Source organism: Dermochelys coriacea, chromosome 7 (assembly GCF_009764565.3).
Source record: "Dermochelys coriacea isolate rDerCor1 chromosome 7, rDerCor1.pri.v4, whole genome shotgun sequence".
Classification (NCBI taxonomy): Eukaryota; Metazoa; Chordata; order Testudines; family Dermochelyidae; genus Dermochelys; species Dermochelys coriacea.
The window spans coordinates 31,028,714-31,044,687 of NC_050074.1; the positions used below are offsets into that span (position 1 = coordinate 31,028,714).

General features: G+C 56.9%; 1 protein-coding gene across 4 annotated transcripts; it reads right to left on the reverse strand.

Moving 5' to 3' along the window:
* Positions 1-357: 357 nt before the first annotated feature.
* On the reverse strand, positions 358-12,560 carry KCNK4 (potassium two pore domain channel subfamily K member 4). 4 transcript variants are annotated; one of them, XR_006282524.1, is made up of 7 exons: positions 8,791-9,234; positions 7,696-7,816; positions 7,379-7,539; positions 6,120-6,306; positions 3,040-3,179; positions 1,208-1,759; positions 358-1,155 (listed from the first exon to the last, which is right to left on the reverse strand). XR_006282524.1 is itself a non-coding variant. In XM_038411843.2 (7 exons), exons 2-7 carry the CDS (start codon positions 8,977-8,979, stop codon positions 1,289-1,291), a joined length of 1,269 nt encoding a protein of 422 aa, XP_038267771.1. In that variant the 5' UTR covers positions 8,980-9,116; positions 11,155-12,560; the 3' UTR covers positions 358-1,288. The 4 variants fall into 4 exon arrangements, 3 of the variants coding, with proteins under 3 accessions (XP_038267771.1, XP_038267769.1, XP_038267770.1); XM_038411843.2 differs by adding an exon at positions 11,155-12,560 and having other exon boundaries at positions 358-1,759; positions 8,791-9,116; XM_038411841.2 differs by adding an exon at positions 10,560-10,814 and having other exon boundaries at positions 358-1,759; positions 8,791-9,116.
* Positions 12,561-15,974: the final 3,414 nt, after the last annotated feature.

The window sequence follows — 15,974 nt, forward strand, 5'->3', positions numbered from 1 at the left end:
AGAATCCCACATTGCCCCCAGCAGAGCTGGGGGTGGAGGAGACTCGCCCCCCAAGGTCCCCAATTCCCTACACCACACCTTACACATCCCCTAGGGTTGGAGGACCCCTGGGAAGGGTGACACCCCCCACTCTGTGACCCCACCTCCATCATGCTCCACTTACTTCCACTCCCAGCACCCATTCTGCACTGCCCCCCCTCCCTGGTTCCTGTCCCCCATCAAACCCCCTTGCCTCTGAACCCCACTACACCTCTTCCATGCTCCCCCACCCCTCCTGGGCTGGTGCCTTCTCAGCACCCCCTTTCTGAGGCACTGTGCCAGCCACCCCACCCTGGACAGACACACGGATGCGATGTCTCTCATTCAGATTTTGGTTTAATCTGGAAAATAAAAAACAAAAACAAAAAATCATCCATTGAACAGTCAAACAGGCACCTTTGTGTGTATGGATTGGGGGGCGGCAACAGGACAGAGACACACAGGGGGATCGCTGGGTGGAAACCTTCACTCCCTACAGCACGGGGGGAGGCAGCATGGAACAGCATAGCCCCTTGTTTGGGTCAATAAACTCCCCCTAGTTGATTTGGGGAGGGGTCACCCCCCAGGAGTTTGGGGGTTCAGAATATCGTTTGGCAGGTTGATCCTTCCCCCCCTTTGGGGGGGGTTAAGGATCCATCCTGCAAGGCAAATGAGGCACAGATTTAAGGGGAGATGGGGGTATCCCCCACAAGCTTCCCCGCAGACACTCCAGGGGAGGGAGTTAGTCTGTGAGCTGGGGTGGCAGGTGTCTGTGTAGTGGGATTCCCTGTACTGGGGTCTCCTGGTTCCAGGAAGGGGATGGGGGCAAATCCCTTTGCTGGGTATGGGTAGGGTCTGGTGCTGGGGAGGGACAGTTGGCACCTTGAGGGGACCATGGAGAACGGAATGTCTCTGTGACAGGGGTGCTCAGCTGGTACTGGGGGAGGGCGGCAGTCTCAGTGCTTGATTGGCAGCAGGGGGGCAGTTGGCATCAAAGGCGATGGGAAGTCTCCATGCTGGGTGGCCCAGTTGGTACCATGAGGGAAGGGAGGTCTGTGTTGGGGGGCCCCATTGGCAGTGTAGGGGGACCCAGTTGGTACCACGGGGGACAGGTCGGCCCAGCTGACAGCCAGGGGGGCAGTCTCCATGCTGTTGGGGGGGACACAGGTAGCACCATGCTGCAGGGGGGCAGTCTCCGTGCTGTTGGGGGGGACAGGTAGCACCATGCTGCAGGGGGGCAGTCTCCGTGCTGGGGTTGCTCCACACCCCTCTAGACCGCCTCACCCTTGTGGCGAGTGCGGCTCAGCAGCTCCATGGGCAGGCCAGGGGGCTGGCCGTGGGTGTGGTGGGTACGCAGGCGGCGGAGTTGGTGGGGGCGCTTGGCCTGCAGCCCCCCTTCGCTGGGTGCTTCACTCTGGGTGTCGGAGCTCTCATCGATGAAGGCCAGGTTCTCCCCCATGTAGTCTATAGGGCACAGGCCGCCCCCCGCTGAGGCAGCCATGTTGCGGGCGTTGAGCTGTGCCACCTGTAGGGCGGTGCTGGGAGAGGAGGGCTCTGGGCGAGGCGAGGGAGGTGGTGGAGAAGGCATGGTGGGTGGAAGCTCCGGGGGTATAGGGGAGGGTGGGTGTCCCTTCAGCGTTCCCACCTTCTGAAGCTTCTCGGGCAGCCCCATGCCTGTCACCCGCAGCTGGGCCGTCACATTCCCTGTCCAGCTGGCAGCCTGAGCGGTGAGGCCCCCCATCTGTAGGTTGAGAGGCAGGGACAGGCAGGGAAATCTCCCACTGATCCCACCGCATACATCACCGAGCCTCCCCACATCCCTCCACTGATCCCCCCAGCATACAACCCAGCCCCCATCAGCCTGCAGGGTGAGACCCCCATCTGTGGGGAGAGTGGGGGGGTCAGGAAACCTGTCCAAACCCTTCCACTGACCCCCCCCTCCACTTCCACCCTGACCCCCCACATGCTTACTCCTCCCCACCCCATCTCTTCCCACTGACATGCCCCCTCTCCACATGAACCACCCCTTCCATCTCCTCCCCCACCCACACACTCTGCTAGATTGGGGGTGGGGTATCAGGCTGACCCCCCATCCACTCCCTCACCTGTGGGCACGCCCTGGGATGTGTGTACAGGATGTGGGGTGAAGCTCTTTTGGAGGGGGTGCATGCTAGGGTGTTTGTGCAGGGTGGGTACATGGCCTGTGTGTGCCAGGACAGCACCCACCAGTAGGTGTATCTAGTGGGGGTGGGGTGGAGCAGTGACAGGGTCCACAGGGGGATGCAGGGGCTGTGGGAGGGGTCGGTTGGGAGGTGCAGAGGACCCATCTCAGCTCACGTGTGCTGGGTCAGCACCCCCAGCAACTTGTAAGTGGGGGGGATGGGAGGTCCTTTGGGGGTTTGGAAGGGGTGGTGGTTGTGAAGGGGTCTGTAGTTGGGTACCAACCCTGGCATGTGTATCCTGAAACAGTACTTGCAGCCAGATGAGGAGGTAGTAGGAGGGGGGACATAGGGATGGGGTGGGGACACCATGGGGGGATGCAAAGTCTGTGGGAGGATGCAAAGGGGTGGGGGGGGCAGGGGATAGTGGGATTGGGAGTTGGAGAGGTGGGGTGAGGGACACTGTGGGAGTTAGAAGGTCTGTGGGAGACAGGAGAAGATAGTGGGGAGTCCATGGGGGGATGCAAAGGGGAGGCAGTAAGGGGGACAGAGGGGCAAGACAGTGTGGGGGTTCCATAGCGGGAGCTGGAGGGATGGGGGCAGGATGGCAGAAAGTAGGGGGGTTGGGGAAGTGGGGGGCAGAGGAGCACAGCAGTGGGAAGTCTGTCAGGGGTCCATGAGAGGAAGCAAAAGCAGTCAGAGGGGCAGGATGTGGGGTGAGGCTCTTTTGGAGGGGGTGCATGCTAGGGTGTTTGTGCAGGGTAGGTTCTGTGGGAGGGTAAGGGGCAGGATGGGGGCAATGAGGGGGTCTGAGAGGTGAGGGAATCAGAGAGGTGGGGTGGGGGAAGTGTGGGGTACCAACCTCAGCCCGTGTGCGACGGGACAGCACTCGCAGCCAGTTGCCAATCATGGTGAGGATGGAGGCGAAGTAGGCCAGGCCCAGCAGGATCCAGAACCAGACCAGAGGCTTGTACCAGGGGTGGTCATCCCCCATACCATCACCTGGGAGGCGAGATGCTGAGACACTGCCCCTGACACACACAACCTCCTCACTGCACCGGCTGTGCCCTCCCTGCCCAGCTCCCCCATCACTCCACTGCCCCAATCCTCCTGCCAGCCCCTTTCCATCTGCTTCCCTCTGCCCCCTCCCTATCCTCCTTTCTCCGTACCAGGCCCCCCAGGCCACTGGTCCATCTAGTCCAGTATCCTGTCTTCCGACAGCAGCCCATACCAGAGCTTCAGGGAGAGTGTAGAGAACAGGACACTTTGGAGAGATCCACCCGTCTTCCCCGCCTGGCTTCTGGTGGTTGGAGGGTTAAAATCGCCCTGAGCATGGGGTACATCCATCCCCGACCATCTTGGCCAACAGCTAGCAATGGACCTATTTTCCATGAACTTATCAAATTCGTTTTTGAACCCAGTTATACTTTTGTCCTTCACAACATCTCATGAGAGGTTGACTGTGACCTGTGCGAAGAAGTATTTCCTCTTGTTTGTATTAAAAAGGCTCCCTGTTCATTTCAATCCGTGACCTCCTGGTTTTGGTAGTGTGGGAAGGGGTAAATAAAACTTCTCTATTTTTCTACACCAGTCACAAGTTTGTAGACCTCCATCATACCCTCCCTTGATTGTCTCTTTTCTAAGCTGAACTGTCCTAATCTTTTTAGACTCTCCTCATATGGAAGTTATTCCACACCCTTGGTCACCTCTACTGTCCTTTTCTGAATGTTTTCCAGTTTCACTATATACCCTTTTGGAGATGAGGCAACCAGAACTGGACACAGCATTCAAGGTGTGGGCACATCATGGATTTATATAGTGGTATAATAATATTTTCTGTCTTATTTTCTATCCTTCTCCTAATGGTTCCTAGCATTCTGTTAGCCTTTCTGATCACTGCTGTGCACTGAGCTGAAGTTTTCAGAGGACTACTCACAGTAACTCCAAATTCTCATTCTTGAGTGGCAACATCTAATTTAAATCTCATCATTTTGGATGTGCAGCTAGGATTATGTTTCCCAGCGTGCATTACCTTGGACTTACCAAAGCTGAATTTCATCTCCCATTTTCTTGCCCGCTCATGCAGTTTTGTGAGATCCCTTCGTAACTCTTTGCAGTCTGCTTCGGACTCAACTATCTTAAGTAATTTTTTATCATCTGCAAACTTTGCCATTTCACTTTTCACTCTCTTTTCTAGATCATTAGCGAATATGTTGAATGGCACAGACCCCAGTCCGTGGGGGACCCTGTTATTTACCTTTCTCCATTCTGAAAACTGACCATTTATTCCTGCCCTTTGCTTCCTATCTTTCAACTAGTTATTGATCCATGAGAGAGCCTTCCTTCTAATCCCATGACTACTTTTTGCTTAAGAGCCTTTGGTGAGAGACCTTGTCAAAGGCTTTCTGAAAATCCAAGTATACTATTTCGACTAGATCATTCTTATCCACATGCTTGTTGACCCCCCTCAAAGAACTCTTAGAGTCATGAGCCACAACTTCCCTTTACAAAAGCTGTGTTGATTCTTCTCCAACAAAGTGTGTTTATCAGTGTTAACTGATAATTCAAGTTTTTTTTTACTATAGTTTCTATCAGTTTGCCCAATACTGAAGTCAGGCTCACTGGCCTGTAATTGCCAGGATCACCTCTGGAGCCTTTTTTTAAAAAATTGGCATTACTTTAAGCTATCCTCCAGCCAACTGGTACAGAGGCTTGTTTCAGTGACGGATTACATACCACAGTTACAGCTCACTTCATTGGATGCATTTGGTGGATCCGATGAAGTGAGCTGTAGCTCACGAAAGCTTATGCTCTAATAAATTTGTTAGTCTCTAAGGTGCCACAAGTACTCCTTTTCTTTTTGCGAATATAGATTAACACGGCTGCTACTCTGAAACATACCACAGTTAGTAGTTCTGCCAGTTCATGTTTGAGTTCCTTCAGAATTCTTGGGTGAATACCATCTGGTCCTGGTGATTTATTACGGTTTAATTATCAATTTGTTCTAAAATCTCTTCCACTGACACATCTGTGTAATAGTATTTCAGATGCATCACCCAAAAAGAATAGCTCTGATGCGGGTATCTCCCCCACTTCCTCTGGAGTGAAGACTGATGCAAAGAATCCTTTTAGCTTCTCTGCAATGGCCTTGTCTTCCTTGAGTACTCCTTTAACACCTTTGTGGTCTGGCCCCACTGCCTATCTGATATGCTTCCTGCCTCTGATATGTTTTAAAAATTCTTACTCTTAGTTTTTGCATCTTTAGCAAGTTGCTTCTCAAGTTCTTTCTTGTCCTGTCTTATTACACTTGTACCCTTAACCAGCCTTAGTTTGTTGGAACTCATTGGAATTTGATCTCCAAAGTTTAAAAGGTGCTTTTTTGTTTCTAACAGCCTCCATTATTCTGCTGTTTAGCCATGGTGGTATTCTTTTGGTCCTCGTATTGTCTTTTCTGATTTGGGGTATACATTCACTATGACCCTGTATTATGGGGTATTTAAATAGTCCCCACGCTGCTTGCAGGCATTTTACCCTTATGACAGCTTCTTTTAATTTCCATTTAACAAGTGTCCTCATTTTGTGTAGTTCCGCTTTTAAAATTAAATGTTACAGTAGTGGGATTTTTGTGTGTGTGTATTATCTCCCTACAGAGATGCTAAATTTAATTACATTATGGTCGTTATTACTGAGCAGTCGTGCTATAATTAGCTTTTGTACCACATCCTCTGCTCCACTTAGGACATCACACCCCACCACCCACCTTCCCTGTCTCCCGCTCCCCACACCTCCCACAGTGGATCCCACCAGGGGCTCTCTCACACTAGCCCACACACACACTAGGCTCCCCCACCTTCCTTGTCCCCCATGAAGTCCAGCTTTCACTGAGCCCCCCTCCTGCCCACCACAAACAGCCTCCCCCATGTAGATCCCGCCCATGCCTACCTGCCACATAGTCCCCAAAGCCGATTGTAGTCAGTGTGATGACTACAAAGTAGACAGACTCCAGCAGGGTCCAGCCCTCCACTCGCTGGAACACAATGGTGGGGATGGCGACGAAGAGGATGCAGCCAATGAGGATGAAGAGCAGGGCAGAGAGAACCCGCACAATGGTGGGACTCACCTGCCATTTCTGGGGGGGAGGAGACAGCATCAGGGGAGGACCAATCCCCTCCCCACAGATTGTCCCAGCCCTCCCCGCTCCGATGCACACTCTGACCCCTGAGAGGGGAACCTCCCCCACCACACACACCAACCCCTTTGCCCTTCACATGCACTGATTCCTCCCAACACACACTCCTTTGCCCCTCCCCACACAGCCCCCTGGCAGCAGAGGTGCCACCTGGCCGGGTTTTGTACTGCTTTGCCAGGTAGAAGATTTTCTGTGCTGGGTTTTTTCACTTGGGACGTTAAAGCACTCTACAATCCATGCCTTATAGTTTGGATTGTGGCCCATGTTAAAATGAGGTAAGAAAAATGATAAAATAACATACAAATATACAGATTATAGGGCGGTTGTTTGTTTGATTTGTAAAATGGTTCTCTAACACATTCTAGTAATACCTGTAATGGGCACTAGGACCCTTTTTCTTAATGGGGGGGCATGGCCAGTGGCCAGGTTCTGGTGGTGGTGTGACCCGTGGACCAGACTTTGTTATTGGTTGATGGGGTGACGGCCAGGGGCTGTGATTTGTTGGGTGGTGGAGCAGCCAGAGGCTGGGTTTTCTGCACCTCGGAAGTGGCCACCCTACCCAGGAGGGGAACTGCGTCTCACAACCCTGGGGAAAGGACCCTCCCCCCACCTCTGGGAAGAGAATCCCTGGAACCCACAGGGTTGGGGCAGAGAGTGTTGGGGGAGGAAGCAGACTGGGGAGCCCCTTGGGACAGGAGCCCCCAACCAAGCTGGCCCCACAAATGGGAAAGATCTAGTGCGGGGGAGCAGAGCCAGGCTCCCTGACCCACTGTCTGACCCCTCCTCTGCAGCACCCCTGCTGCGCACAGCCTGGAGAATGGGTGCAGGGGGCATGTGGGGGGACTGCTGGGGGAGCACAAGAGGCTAAGAGATCAAGGGAGACAGTGGAAGACACTGTAGCTGCTGGACATGAGGGGTTGGAGAGGGGGAAGCACTGGGGACCCTGGAGCTGCTGGGTACATGGGCCCTGGCTCTGCGGGGGCAGGGGGATGGAGACGCAGAGGGCACTCACCAGAAAGACATCCTCCACCTTGCTGATGGCCTGGCGCAGTGAGAAGCCCAGGTGGTCGCCCACCCCAGCCAACAGCATCCCAAAGAGCGGGATCCCAACCAGAGCGTAGAAGATGCAGAAGAGACGCCCCCCCTCTGTCTTGGGGGATGTGTTACCGAACCCTGGGGGAGGGGCATGGAGTCAGCAGGGAGGGGGCAGAACTGATGCCCCTTAATCCTGAACTGGAGCTCCCTGCTATCGCAGCCCTGAGCACTCCCACCAGCTCTGCCCTCAAAACCTACCCACAGCACACACACACACCCCCCACAGGCCAGTACCGATGGTGGTGATGATGGTGCCAGCGAAGAAGAAGGCGCTGCCCATGTCCCAGTTGGTGCTGGTGCTATTGGTACTGTTGGCTGTGGGGTCAGCGCCAGCATCCATGGCATCTCTGACATGCTGGGGGAGACGGGAAAGGGTTAATGCTAGTGCATGATGGGGGGAACCCAGTACCAGCTCCTGCTGCCCCCTCCCCACATCCTTACCCCCAACCTTGGCTTTCCCAGTACACATTTGCCAACCCTTTCCTGACTGCCCCATGGTTGTTGACCCAGACACCTGACTGCCCCCCACCCCTCCCCTCTTTCTCCTTTCTCTCCCCATCTCCCCCTGGAAATCTTTCATCAGCCTCATCCCACCCCATTGCCCCCCAAATCACCCCAACCTGCATCTGCTTCTGCCCCACCCCAATGACACCTGCCCCCCCAAACCCTTCCCATGCCTCCAGCACTGTCCCTCACCACCTACCCCTTGCAACCATCCCCTCCCCCCATTGACAACTCTGATTTTGGCCAATCTCAGGTGTTTTCCAGCCTGGCCCAAGGGTGAGGGTGAAAAGCCCCTGTGATTGGCTGCCCTTCTCCCACTTTCTCCACCTCCTGGGAAGGCAGCCAATCAGGGCTTCCGCAGGAGGCAGGTGATGCTCTCCCTCCCCCACAAGAGAGATCAGCTGCGGGAGAGAGAGAAGGCGCAGTGGACAGCATTTTCCAGGAGAGGAGCGGCAAGAGAACCCCGCCCTGCTCCCCCCTCCAGCCCTGTTCCTCCCAAACTGGGGGAGGGTGACAAGCCCCTGGAGCTGCAAGAGGAGGGGGGCAGATGTATGGGGGGAGAATTAATTTCTGGACTGGGGGGCACAGAATTAATTCATTAGGATTTTAGGAAAAGCTGGAGCTCTGCACCATCCCTGAGCCAGTGAGAGCCTTTTTCTCTCTAGGAACTGGCAGCGCTGTAACTGAGGGGACTTTCAGTGGTGGCCACAGCACTTCCCATCCCCCCCGCTGCCAATGCCTGCTACCCCCTCCCCCAGGGCCCACCCCTGCTCCCCTCTTTCCCCCATCCACCCACCCCATCCCTGCCCCCTCCCACCATCTTACCAGGATGAGTGCGTCCAGTTCCTGGCTGGGCACGCAGCGGTATCTCTGCAGGAACTGCTCACGGGCAGCTTGCAGTGCCTCCTGCTGGCGGCTCTCATGCGGCTGCTCCAGCAGGCGGAAGACGAAGGCGCCACTCACCAGGTAGGCAAGCACCACGGTCAGCAGGGCCAGCACCGTAGCCCGTCGCATCACGCTGCCCCGCCCTCTAAGGGGTGTCTGACCCACCCCCACCCCACTCAGGATTGACTCCTTAGACGAGTAGCAGACAGGCAGTGCCCCATGGTTCTCAGCAGGGTGGGGCGCTGCAGGGGTCAGGGGGGAGCTCACTGCAGGGAGGAGATAGGGATGAGTGTGGGGGGAGGCCACCCTAATACCACCCATACCCCAATAACCTCCAGTGCAGAGACACCAATTGCACCCTAATACCACCCATCCCAATACACCCCACCCAAAACCCAATAGCCCTCACTGCAGTCCCCCATTACACCCCAATACCACCCATAGCCCCCCACCAATACACCCCACCTGTAACTCAATAGCCCCCACTGCAGAGAGACCCCCATTACATCCCAATACCACTCATAGCCCCCACTGCAATAAGCCCCACCCATACATCAATAGCACCCACTGCAGAGACCCCCAATACTACCCATAGCCCCCCATTCTGATACACCCTACCCATACCCCCATCCAATATGCCCCACCATTAATCTACTCACCCCCACAGCAGAGACCGCCCATTACATCCCAATACCACCCATACTCCATTTTAACCTCCACTGCGGAGACCCCATTACACCCCTGATATCACTATATACCCCCAATAACCCCCACTGAATAGAGATCCCCATAGGTCCCACTCCAATACACTCCACCCATAACTCCTACTGCTTAGAGACCCTCATAGTCCCTACCCTGATACACCCCAACCATATCTCCAATAACCCCACTACACAGAGACCCTCCAGAATACCCAATACTGATCATAGCTTCCACCCTGATATGCTCCCTTTGCCCCCTCCAATAAATCCCCTACTTAGAGAACCCCAACTCAATATGCCACACCTAGTAGCCCATGGTACTCTGGGGCAGTGGCTCACTGGGGTGGGGGATGGGAGGAGTATGGCAAAACGCCTACCCTCCATAGTCCCTACTGCATAGAGACACCCATTACACCCACATATCCCCAATATCCCCTATGCCCCCACCCCAATACCCCATGCATAGAGGGCTTTGGGGGTAGCTCTCTGGGGAGAGGGGACACAGGCAGAGTCCAGAAAAGACACCCTCCTTCTGCCAATTCCCCATATCCCCCATGGCACAGACGTCCCTCTATGCCATCTCCCACCCCCCAATACCATGTGGCGTGGCTGGGGGTAGCTCACTGCAGGGGGAGACCACTCCCCAGCACCACACCCATCTTCCTCCAACAACCCCCACTACACAAAGACCTACCATCCTCCACCCCCAAACACCCCATAGTGCTTGGCAGGGCAGGGTGAGAAGAGACACCCCTTTTCCCCACCCCCCATAACACAGAGCAACCTCAGTTCTCCCAAATACCCCCCAATACCCATGATACTGCGGGAGGAGGGGTGTGGGGATAGACCCATTCCCACTGTGATACCCTCCCATTCCCTCTGCCGCCCCGTCCACCCCCCGCTCTGCCTCAGCCCCCAGCGTGCGCACGGGGGAGGGGGAGGTTGCTCATTGCAAGGGGGTGACAGGGAGTGGGGGCATCACGCCGAGACCCCCCCCCCACTCCATACCTTCTGGTGCTCGGCGGGAGGCAGCGGGAAGGCGCGTGGGGAAGCTGCACTGACACCCCGGCTCGGCCCCCCTCCCCTTGGGATCCCCCCAGCGCCGCTCGGAGCTGGAACCTCGCCCGGTGGGTCCCGCTCCCCCACGGACAGACGGGGCGGGCCAAGGCGCTCCGGAGGGGGGCGCTCTGCTGCCTCCCCCGGCCCGGCCCGGCCCGGCGGGGCGGGCAGGGCAATGAGACGGCGCCGGGGCGGCTGCCAGGAGATGCTGTCGCTGGAGGAGCCGAGCTTAAAGGGGCAGGAGCAGCCGGGTGTGTGCTCACATGCCCATGGAGGCGGGGGGAGGGGCAGCGGGGGGGGGAAGCCCCCTCATCCCGGGCCTGGGCCCCACAGGGGGCGGGGGTTAACCCCAGTCCCCGGGGGCCAGGCGGTGGGTCGGAGGGAGGGGTTAACCCCAATCCCAGGGGTCCCAGGTGCGGGGGGTCTTGGGGGAGTTAACCCCGGGACCGGGGTTCCCACACATAGGGGTTACACTGTACACCCCCCCTTGCAGAGGGCGCGGTGGTTCCCCCCCCCCGGGGGAAAGGCTGCCCCATTCACTCACCTGGGTGCCATGCAGAGCCAGACCCTACAGTAGCTGGGCTCCAGGGAGCCACAGGGGGGGCTGAGTCTCCCGGCCCCTCCCAGTCCCAGTTGGGTGCGGAGGGGGGGGGAAGTTGCCTGGTGCACAGCTGGCTCTGTGCCAGCCCTCCCCCATCCAACCTGTCAGCAGGAGCCCAATTAACGGGAGCTTTCAATTAGCTCTGCCCCGCCAAACTCTGGTGCCGCCACCGCAGGCTTGGCACTGCACAGGGGCTGCCAGCCAGCGTCCGTGCCCGGCCTCTCCCAGCAGACGGCTGTAGGGAGCAGGGCAGGAGCGCCAGCTGCAGGGGGAGCACCCAGCTGCTCCAGTCCTGGCCTCAGCCAGTAGGGGGTGATGTACACGGCCCTCTGTTGCCCTCTATGGTGTACACACACACACCTAGACACACTTGTCTCACAAAGAGAGCTGGGTTCGTTCTCTCCAGCAGGGGGTGACAGACACACACGGTGCCTCTCATGCACCCCCGCATCACACATTGTATCACACACACACACACTAACACCCCATCTCACACACATCCCTGTGTCTGTGTCTTATACACAAACTGTCTCTCACACTCCGTCACACACACACTGTCCCACCCCATTTCACATGCCTCCCCGTGTCTGTCTTTTGTACTTGGACTGTCTCACACAGCATCACACATTGTATCACACACACACATTGTCCCACCCCATCTCATATGCATCCCCGTGCCTGTCTCCAGTACATGGACTCTTTCACACACACACACACACACACACACACACACACACAGTTTCACCCCATCTCACACGCATTCCCATGTCTGTCTCATACACAAATTGTCTCACACACCCTGTCACACACACTAACACCCCATTTCACATGCATTCCCATGTCTGTCTTTCATACTTGGACTGTCTCACACAGCATCAAACTGTATCACACACACACAAACACACGGTTACATCCCATTTCACAAGCATCCCCATGTCTATCGCTTGGACTTGGACTGTCTTACACAGCATCACACATTGTATCTCACATACACACACTGTCCCACCCCATCTCACACGCATCCCATTGTCTGTTTCCTGTACATGGACTCTCACACACCACACATTGTATCTCCCACACACACACACTGTTTCACCCCTTCTCACATGCATCCCCATGTCTGTGTCTCATACACGAACTGTCTCACGCACCCTGTCACACACTGTAGCTCTCCCACTGTCACAGCCCATCTAACACACATCCCCTCTCTCGTGGCTGTATCTCATACTTGGACTGTCTCACATAGCATCACACATTGTATCACACACACACTATCCCACCCCATCTCACATGCATCCCCGGCTGTTTGACATGTCACACACTACCATACACATACACACATCTCTCACACACTTGACACACTCCAGATAAAGCCACTGTCGCCCAGCCCAGTTGGTCCCTCAGCCCCCGTCTCCCTGCCCAATGTGGGGCACAGGGTTCCAGGGGAAGGGGATGGATGGAGGGAGTGGTACCCGCCCCAGCATCCCCCCTCCCCCTGTATCACTCACTCGCTTGCAGCCTCGGAGGCGGTGGCGGCGGCAGCTCCTCCCTGCACTGGGATCCAGCAGACAGGTGAAGCCTCTTCCCTCACTCCTTCCCCCCACCCCCCCAGGATGGGGCAGCTGCTGGCCTGCCTACCCCCCCCAGCCCCCCCTTGGCCCAAGAGCTGCCAGGAGCCTCCCCCCCTCCGCCCAGCCACAGCCAGAGGGAGCCGGAGCCTCAGGCTGCAGGAACTGCAGATAGCGGGGGCGGGGGGCTGTTAACCCTTGAGGGGGGGAAGCATGGAGGGGGGCAGTGCACAGAGAGGGGACAAGCTGGTACCAGCATACGGTACCCAGGGGGACAGAGGTGGGGACACATCCCTTTGCCATGGGATTCTGGGATGATTTTTTAGGATAGAGGGGTTCCCTGGAATGGTGCAGCCCCCAAAGCCCTCAACAAAGCCCTCAAAAGAGAGAGAGATGCTCCCTCCCTGGCCCCAGAGGAGGTGGCAGGACTCCTGGGTTCAATTCTCAGCTGCTCCATGTCCCCTTTCTGTGCCCGTTTCTCCCCTGCAGAATGGGCTGGGAGCACTACTGTCCCTCTGCCTGCAGATGTCTGGTTTCTGTGGGGGGGCTGATGTAACACTCTCTCACACTGAAGTGCTGGAGACCTGCACGAGAGCGGGGTGTCTCCAGCCCAGACTAGCTTGGGAGCAATGCAGCTGCCAGATCCCCCGAAGGTGGAAAGAAGCAGGCAGGAGCTGCCTGGAGCTGAGGCAAGGAACTTTATTGGAGCCGGGGGAGACAGAGTTACATACAAACCCCAGAGCTGGGGGCTGAGGGGAGACTCCCTGCACTGCACCACCCCCTTTCTGAGGCACTTCTGCTGTGCCCCTCTCAGGGGGGATGACTTAACACAGTAGCTCCTCCAAACTTTGGGTGGGTGGACACAACCCGCCCTTTGATTCCCTGAGCCATGAAGAGAGGGCTTATCTCCCTTCAAACTGTGTGTGTGTGGGGGGGGGGGAGATGACAGAGATTCCAATTAACCCCATTCATTGAGCTGCCCCATTCCTTGTGTGCAGGGACAGGGGCATTGAGCAGCTCTGAGCCCATTGAGCTGTAGTATCCACAATTTTTAGCACCTTAAGGAAGCCAGGTTGTAAAATAAATCTCAGAGGGTTACACATGTCCAGCCTGTGAAGGGAATGGGGGAAGGACTCCCCTTCTCAGCCATAAGGTGCCACATAGCAGCTGGGGAGCTCCAGCAAGTACAGGGATCTTTATAGCTGTGGGGAGGGGGAATGCATTTCTGCCATCTAGGCTGGAAAGAGAATGGAAAAGAATGTGAGACACAGAAATCATCATATTCGCACCCCCAATGCAAAGATGCAGCTGCCTCTGGGGTGGAGCTCAGGGATGCATACCAGGGTTGCTCACCCAGCAGATGCTCTCAGATGCTGGTGCCCATATCAGGTTCAGCGGGACCCTCCTCTGGCTCAGCTTTGGGTGCCATCTGGGCCAAGGGAGTGCTACCCAGAAGCCCCCTCCGAAGGACATAGGGGCAGTAGGGGCCGGAGGGGATGTTGGCAAAACCTGTGGGTGAGGCACAGAGTGAGATTGGGACTGAGTAACGTGTGGGCTGAGCTCTGCTAGGAGTGAGCCCCCATCCCAGACACCTGGGTCCCAATCTCTCACTCCCTGGGGGCTGGAAGCATTGCTAGTGGTCCCCCCCCCCTTCACTCTCGCTCCAATGTCCTGCTGGGGGGAAGGGCAGCTGCCTGGGAATGGATCAGAGCCAGAATCAGTACTGCACCCCTGCCCCTCCTTGCAGAGCTCAGAGCTGCTGAGCAGGATGGAAAATCAACCGGGGCGGCAAGGGGGCGGGGGGAAGAATTCCTAGCCGAGCCTGGGCATGGTCACTGGCTGCAGGTAGCGGGGGGTGTACAGGACTCTCATGTAGGCACAATCTGGGATGCCTCCCCCTACTCCCCTAGCACTAACCCTCCCAAATTGGGGCTTCCCCTGCCCTGTAACCCTCTGCTCTGTACCTCCCCCAGAATCTCCTCCACTCTATACCCCCGTCAGTCTGCTGCTCCTCTGCCCCTCCTCCCCGAATCCCTCTGCTCCATAACCTGCCCCATAGTGCCCCTCAAATGCTGCCCATCCCATAACTCCCTGAACTGCCCCCCACACATCAACACCCCCAGACATGGGCAGTGCCTGGACCATGTGCCTGGTCCAGCCACCCAGCACGCACCTTTCATGATGACCTCAGGCAGCCCATAGGGCTCATTCTGAGTGTGGTTGAAGGCCGCGGAGATGAGCTCCCTGCGGCGCGCCGGCCCCTCTGTCTGGGTCTGGGCATCCTGCGTCCCCAGCCAGGCAGTCCAGAGAACTGAGAAAGCGAGACAGGGATACAGATTAGGGGTCTGCTCCCATGACCCCCCGATGCCTGGGCCTCCACCCATGACCCCCCTTTCTCCAATGACCCTCCCCAAGTACCCAGAGCTCTCTCTCCCCCATGATTCGCACAACTGCCCAGGCCCCTGCCTCTGACTTGCAGGCAGGTGCCACTCCTCCTTCCGAAAGGCAGTGCACCCCATTGATGCCCAGCCCCCTTCCCTTGCAGAGTCGGGGCAAAAGCACTGATCTCAGCCACCAAAACGAGCCAACGCTCCATGTCCCCCCCCTTACCATAAGCAAGGTCCTCCTGGCCTCTGTCCCCTAGGGGCGCTGCAGTGGGGGTGGCTGAGGGCCCCTGGTTTTGTCCATCTCCAGTGGCAGGCATGGTACAATCCTCTCGGGCATGAGATTACCACAGCGTCAGCTCGGCCTGCAGGGCCCGGTTCTCCTGCAGCAGACGGGACAGCACCTCCTCCAGCTGGGAAGAGACGGGGGTGGGGAAAGAGAAAGGAGACAGATCCTGTTACCCCAGTGAGAGCAGGGTTCAGCCCCAGAGAACCCCAGCCTGACCCTGGGGCAAAGGGGTGAGAGGGTTGACACCAAGACCAGTTTGGTCCAAGATGGAGGACACTGATGACAGATGGCTCATTGAGAAAGTGGAAGGGGTGGGGTGGGCTGTGGCATAGGAAGAGTAAAGGTGTTTTGGAAGGGGTGACGCAGCCATGTGTTGGGGGTATGGGAACCCAAGTTTGGGGGGAATGGGGCAGGGGAACCCTGGGATACGAGTTGGGGGCATGGGGCAAGGAAGCCCCGGGTCAGGCAGATCAGGCAGGGGTGCATGGCGGAGGGAATTCGGAGAACTGCCCTACCCCAAGC

Coding starts and splice junctions, on each gene's coding strand:
- KCNK4 (XM_038411843.2), bottom strand. CDS start 8,979: ATGCGACGGGCTACGGTGCTGGCCCTGCTGACCGTGGTGCTTGCCTAC. Junction 3,180..6,119: donor CTTTGGGGACTATGTGGCAG/GTAGGCATGGGC, acceptor CTCGCCTCCCAG/GTGATGGTATGGGGGATGAC. Junction 1,760..3,039: donor CCCGTCGCACACGGGCTGAG/GTTGGTACCCCA, acceptor CTCAACCTACAG/ATGGGGGGCCTCACCGCTCA.